At 67.7% G+C, this 6,296-nt stretch overlaps 2 protein-coding genes across 2 annotated transcripts; one reads left to right on the top strand and one right to left on the bottom strand.

The window, feature by feature from the left end:
* Nucleotides 1-185: 185 nt before the first annotated feature.
* RAB24 (RAB24, member RAS oncogene family) lies at nucleotides 186-1,646 on the top strand. The gene is made up of 5 exons (XM_025191793.1): nucleotides 186-203; nucleotides 271-388; nucleotides 742-792; nucleotides 1,013-1,075; nucleotides 1,245-1,646. Exons 1-5 carry the CDS (start codon nucleotides 186-188, stop codon nucleotides 1,310-1,312), a joined length of 318 nt encoding a protein of 105 aa, XP_025047578.1. The 3' UTR covers nucleotides 1,313-1,646.
* Nucleotides 1,467-6,289, bottom strand: LOC112547988. The gene is made up of 2 exons (XM_025191779.1): nucleotides 3,728-6,289; nucleotides 1,467-1,599 (listed from the first exon to the last, which is right to left on the bottom strand). Exon 1 carries the CDS (start codon nucleotides 5,526-5,528, stop codon nucleotides 4,428-4,430), a length of 1,101 nt encoding a protein of 366 aa, XP_025047564.1. The 5' UTR covers nucleotides 5,529-6,289; the 3' UTR covers nucleotides 1,467-1,599; nucleotides 3,728-4,427.
* Between the last annotated feature and the right edge of the window lie 7 nt (nucleotides 6,290-6,296).

Consider the following 6,296-nt stretch of genomic DNA (forward strand, 5'->3'; position numbering starts at 1 on the left):
GGGCGTCTGCCTGGGCTGGGGTGCGTCGGGGTGCGGCGCGGGCGCCCGGGCTCCCGCGTGTGGCTGACCCCCTCCCTGCTCGGCCCAGAACTGCCGCATCTACCTGTGCGGCACCAAGAGCGACCTGCTGGAGGAGGACAGGCGCCGGCGGGGGGTTGACTTCCACGACGTGCAGGACTACGCAGATGGTAGGTCCTGTCTCGGTCGTGGCCCCACTGGGCCTGGATCTTCTCTCAGGCTTCAGCTCCATCTCTGCTTCGTGCTGGTCAGGTGCTGCTGGGGGACCAGAACTGCCGCATCTACCTGTGCGGCACCAAGAGCGACCTGCTGGAGGAGGACAGGCGCCGGCGGGGGGTTGACTTCCACGACGTGCAGGACTACGCAGATGGTAGGTCCTGTCTCGGTCGTGGCCCCACTGGGCCTGGATCTTCTCTCAGGCTTCAGCTCCATCTCTGCTTCGTGCTGGTCAGGTGCTGCTGGGGGACCCACCTGGTCCCGGTCCCTGTGGAAATGGGCCCCAGCGGGTGCTGGCCTTCACGCCCACCCGCGCAGCAGGAACGGCTCCGGGGCTGGCGGTCCCTGGGGGCGAGCCCCCAGCCACGTGTTTGCTTGGGTTAGCTGGAGAAGGGGCCCAGAGGTTGCACCAAGCCAGCAGGGCCAGCTGGGAAAGGGGCTGGGGGTGGTGGTGGTTCCTGTCCCGCGGCCCACGCTTCTCAGGCACTCACCTGTCATCTTGCTCAGAGATTAAGGCCGAGCTCTTCGAGACCTCCAGCAAGACAGGCCAGAGCGTGGGTGAGTGACCGCTTCTCCGTGGAGCCGCAGCTGGAGCCAGGCCAGGCCCTTCCCTCCAGAGCGGCCATGCAGATCGAGGGCTCAGTGCTGCCCCATCTCTCAGGTCCTGGGCACAGAGCCCTGACTGGGTCACGGGCACGATGCAGGCTCCTCCTCGGCCAGGACCCTGGGGCTGGTAGGGGGTGGGGGCACGGCCGGGCCTGACTCTTTCCTGTCTCAGATGAGCTGTTTCAGAAGGTAGCAGAGGACTACGTGCGCTTCACTGCCTTCCAGCTGATGACAGGTGAGTGCGGGAGAGGCATCTCTTGCTCCTCAGCAGGCACAGGTCTGGTGTGGCAGCGTGGAGCCTTCTGCTCCCACAGTGTCTGCTTGGGAGCAGGGCTGGGGTGCAGCTCCCATCGGCTGTGGGCCACGGCTGGCGGGCCACCCCCTCACTGCTCCTTCTCTTGCAGAGGAGAAAGGAGGCATCGACCTGAGCCAGAGGAGCAGCCCCTACTTCTACAGCTGCTGCCACCACTGAGCCAGAGCAACGCCCCTGCCGCGGCACAGATCCTGCTCCTTGCACTGGCCTGGTTTTAGCTGTGGGGCTGCAGAGACGGGGCCCCGGCCTGGGCCTCTGCTCCCGGCACTGGACAGGGACATGGTTGGGATGCTGGAGGGGACATAGCTCTGCTCTTGCTGCAGGACCCTGTGGCCGTGGGTCCCCTGCTGCTGCCTGCTCCGCGGCTGCGTCCCCACCTAGCTCCTCCCGGCACAGGCTGCGCTGGCTGGAACTGCACCCTGGGCCCATGTGGATTGTCTCAGCTTCTGTTAAGTTATAGAGATGTGTAAATAAAGTGCGTTGCGGTGTGTGAGATGGCAGCGCTGGGCTCGCTGTGCTGGGACCAGGCCGGTGGCCTGAGGCCTCAGGGAGCGAGTGCGGGGGGCTGCGGAACGGGGCAGGCAGGGGCCTTCTGGCTCCTCTGCCCGGAGCAGGATGGGGAGAAGCCCCTGGTGCGAGCCCAGGAGAGGGCCAGACCTTGCTGTCCCAGACAGGCCGGGCTGAGAGCCCTGCAGGCAGCCTTACTCCTGCCGGCACTGCTCTTAGCAGCAGGCCCTGGCCCTGGCCCTGCACCCACCTCCTTCAGCTCCTGCATTCTCCTGGCCTCTTCGAGCCCTTCTCCCTTGGGCGCTGGAGAACTGCTCCCTCCATGCTCCTGTTCCTGGAAGGCGCCTGGCGCTCCACCCTGCCACCATGTCCATGAGCAGCCATCTGTGACACCCCGAGGTCCTGCCAAGCTGGCAGGTGTATCCCAATGCAGGGGGAGGGGACGGCTGCTGCTGTGAGCAGCCCTGCACCCTTCCCTGGGCAACTGCACCAGGGAGAGAACCAGAGCCCTGAGGCCTCCAGCCTAGGCCACTCAGGGGCACCGTCTTCGCCCCGGGGTGCGGGGGAAGGTATACTCGCCCGTCAGGCTGCTGTGGCTACCCAGGGCTGGTGGGTGGATTTCCCTCGTGGGGAAACCCCTGCTTGCTGCAAGCACCCCTTACCCTTTGCTCCCACCTGCGGGCAGAGGGGCCTGCATGCTACAGGGCCATGTCCAGGGTGCACCAACCCTTTCCTCTGCCCTGGCTGGCCAAATCTCACAGCCTTCTGGGTTGTGTGCTGGGGGAGGCAGGGACTCGGCACCTCGACCTCCCGGTGCCTGGAGTGAAGGGTCTCTGCTCCCCGCAGAGGGCTCAGGTTGGGGGAAGACTCCCACCGGAGCATGCTGCCTACAAGGCTGAGCGGATGGACCAGGAGCAGCCCGGGCCCAAGGGCTCCCCCCTGCGCTGCTGCTGCCAGGGGTCAGTCACAGCCCACCGCGCCCAGGGGAGCAGGCAGCTGGGACCCCCGCGGCCCAGTTCCGTGCTCGTGTTGCTGCCAGGCTGAAGCCTAACCCGCGGGCTGACCTGACGGAAGGAGACATGCCAGCCCTGGTCCCTATCCAGGCTACTCAGTCACCCGCCTGGCGAAGCTGGAGCAACCTATCCCCAGCCTTCCCAGTGTGCACCAACATCTCTGCCAGCCATGGTCCTGGCTGCAGCCGTGCACAGGCGCTGGGGACCGAGTGCCCGCTAACTGCGCCAGCCCCTCCTTCCCTGCACCGGGCCCCGTACCTCCCCGCCCCCCAGTCTGTGCAGGGGGCACTGCCCCTGACCTGCTTGTGCCCCCAAGACAAACCACACGAGAGGGCATCGGGAGTAAAGTTAAACTTTACTTTACAGTAATCGTTCGTCTATGTACAGAGAATTACAGTACGTGTTCTGGGAGCACCTGGCAGGGCCACCCTCTGCCCATCACACGCAGCCCAGGGCGAGAGGAAGGCCGTGGCCCCAGATCTCCCCCCCTCGCTGCACGCGCCGGCCACACCGCTCTCCCCAGGCCAAGCGGTGCGGGTGTCTATGTGCTGCGTCCACCTCCCCGCGTGCCTTGAGGCGCTGGGTGGCTGCGCCTGGTCCCTCCTGCAGTCACCGCTCACGTCCCCCTGCTGGCCCCCTTCCAGTGTTGCCTGCATCGGTCCCCAAGGTGCCTGTGCCGCCTAGACCAGCCCCACCCCGCTAGGCCCCGCTGTGACGCAGGTAACGCTTCACTCGCACCTGGGTGCTGTCTAGACTAAAGCTTACGGCCCTTGCTGCCTCCTGTGACCCAGAGCCGAGCCCCGGAGCAGGACCCTGGCATGGCCTTGGGCAAGGGCACCAGCCCCAGCCGGAGCCTGGAGCCCCAGGAAGGGCCCCGGAGGCAGCAGCAGCAAACGCCAGCTCCATTTTCCTCGTCTGCAGCTGCTAGGGCCCCGCTGGGGCCCTGCTCCAGCTGCACCAGTCCAGGGGAGGGGAGGGACGAGCCCGGGCAGGAGCAGGTGCGGGGGCTGCGCCAGAGGGCGGCAGCTGTTCCCAAAGCAGGTGCGACTCCTACCCTGTTCTCGCCTTCCCGGGGGGCCAGCGCAGGACAGGCCGCCTCACCCTTCTGCTGCCGGCCCCGTCTTGCCAGTGCTCAGGCCGACGGGTGCCCCGACTCCTGCCACGGCTCCAGCCCACCCCGGCGCGAGGCTGTTCCCCAGTGCCAAGGTCGAAGTCCAAGGCTCGGTTCCTCCGGGTCAGCGCTCAGGAGGCACCACCGGACCGAGAAGCCCCGCGGGGCCTGCTCAGCCCTGCCCCAGGCGAGGGAGCTTCCAAGCGGCTGGCGGCAGAGGAGCAGGGTCTCCCCGGGCTCAGAAGAGGGGAGATTCGGCTTGTGAGGGACCCACACCCCGCCCCGGCAGGGGGTGGGGGGACAACACACACAGCTGCCAAAAGTCTACAATAGCACCAGGAGCGCCCGAGGGCTCCGCCAAGGGCAAACACAGATTAAACATGTCCTAGGAACACGACAGCGACACCAATGCCGAGGTTTCCCTACGAGGTAGATTCACTCCTGCAGGGACCGCCGGCACCAGGAGGCATGGAGCACCGCAAGGCCTGGGCACGGGCACGCGCCAGCCTCCAGGGCAGCGTCCCTCCAGAATCGGCGAGCAGGGAGCCCACGCTTGCTGCCAACCGACACCATGGAGGGCTGCTGTCACGGCCCCACAGTCACTGCTTCCCTGGGGCTTGAGCGCAGCGGGGCCTCGTCTACGCTAGGGAAGCTCATACCAGGGGCATGGTGCCGGGGCGGCGCAGACACAAGGGTGAGCGGCGGGTACTGTGCCCCCATGCCGGCCGGCGGGGGTGCAGGGGCAGCTCAGGGCTGCTCCCAGACACACGAAGCTCTGGTAAGAGGCCGCGCGTGCCTGGGAGCAGCCCCAAGAGGCTGGCCCATTGCAGACGCGCTGCACCAACCCAGTGCAATGGCTGGATGGCGTCAGGATCTGCTTGCGTCCAGCCGCCAGGCGCACCTGCGCCCACCCTCCACCCGCGCGCGCACATTCACCAAGCTGCCCTGAGGTGCCCAGCGCTTCCAGCTCCTCATCCTGCGCGCCCGACTTGGAGCAGGGCCTGGGGCTGCCACAGACCGGACGCCTCTGCTGCACAACCTCCCTTCCGACTTCCGGGGCAAAGAGGCCCAGTCCCGACCTGCTGGCTGCACCAAGCGGGAGCCGGCACCCTCTGCACTGAGGCCGTGGCGATGCCTCTGCCAGGCAGGAGAACGTGCCCTGGCCACACTGCGCCCCCGCCTGCCCCGTCCCTCGCTCTCGCCAGCACCCGACGGCCCAGCCACCACGCTCTGCTCCCAAATCCCGCAGCACAGAACGACCGGCTCCAATGGCACGGCCCCCGCCCTGGTGCCTCCCCCAGGCACCAGCCCCTGCCCCGCACCACCTCTGCTGTGGACGCCAGCGCTGCACCACCCCACGGCCAGGGTGATGTGCCCGCGCCCTCCTTCCCGCTGCCTGGCTCAGGGCAGAGCCCGGCTCCCGGGGCTCGGCCAGCAGGGTGGGCACAGGGGTGCGTCTCAGGGGCCCGTTCGGGCTCTGGGGCTGGGAGTCAAAGCTGCTCTTGCCAGCACCACGCCTCGCCTCTTCCAGCCGGGGCAGCTCCGAGGGAGCCCCTGACCACGGATCCCTGCCCAGCTGCCCTTGCTGCGCTGCAGCTTGGGCACAAGCCACCTCCCGTCTCGCTCCCTGGCAGCCGGCTGCCCCCCGTCCTGGGCACCCCTTCGGGCAGACGGGGTCCCAGCTCTGCCAGGGAGGGAGCTCTTGGCTTGGGCCCCATGCTCCCGGTTCAGACTCATGCTCCATCCAGCAGCTGCCTGGCCCGAGCCAGCTCCCCACGCGGCGGCTCGGGTGGGTGGAGCGGAGGGATCTGGTGCAGAGGGAGGAGGCCAGTCGAGGGGAACCAGGCTGTGGGTGCTGTGCACCAGCTCAGTGGGGTCCCCGGGTTGCATGCTCAGTGTAGCTGGCCTCAAACTGCACCGGGAATACCTCCGTGCCACAGACCTCACGTTGCCTGCACCAAAGTAGTCACAGTTTATTTGTGCGTGAAACAAGGAATGAGGAAACGCGACAGCGCAGAAGCCGGGCGGGGGCCTGGCAGGCAGCTGCCACCACCCCTCACACCAAGGGGCCTCGTCCCGGGCGCGGGGAGGGTTGGGGCTGCGGTGCTGGCACCAGCTTACTTCCTAAAGTGGCCTTTTGTTTCAGAGCCCGAGTGCAATGCCCTTGGGCTCCTGCTCTTCTCCCCACAGCTGCCAGGCTCCTGCATCTCCCCAGCACCCACCCACAGCATGGACGGGACCCCTGCGACCCCACTGGATCAGCCCCAGGCACGAGGGTGCCTGAGGCTGGAGTCAGTGTCGCCGCACCGGGTGGAGATGAGACGAGACGCGTGCCAGCAGCAGGTGGCCACGGTGCTGAGCCCCTGCTGTGGCCATCCAGGCTCCAGTGGCCACGTGCTGGGGCGGAGAGCGCTGGCCCACAGCACTGCCCCAACCCCGCCCGGCCCAGGCGGCACAAGCCATGGATGGGGCCGGCCGCAATCCCGCCACACGCCCCGCAAGGGCCGCTGGG

The sequence above is a fragment of the Alligator sinensis genome, unplaced genomic scaffold, assembly GCF_000455745.1.
Source record: "Alligator sinensis unplaced genomic scaffold, ASM45574v1 scaffold1170_1, whole genome shotgun sequence".
Lineage (NCBI taxonomy): Eukaryota > Metazoa > Chordata > Crocodylia > Alligatoridae > Alligator > Alligator sinensis.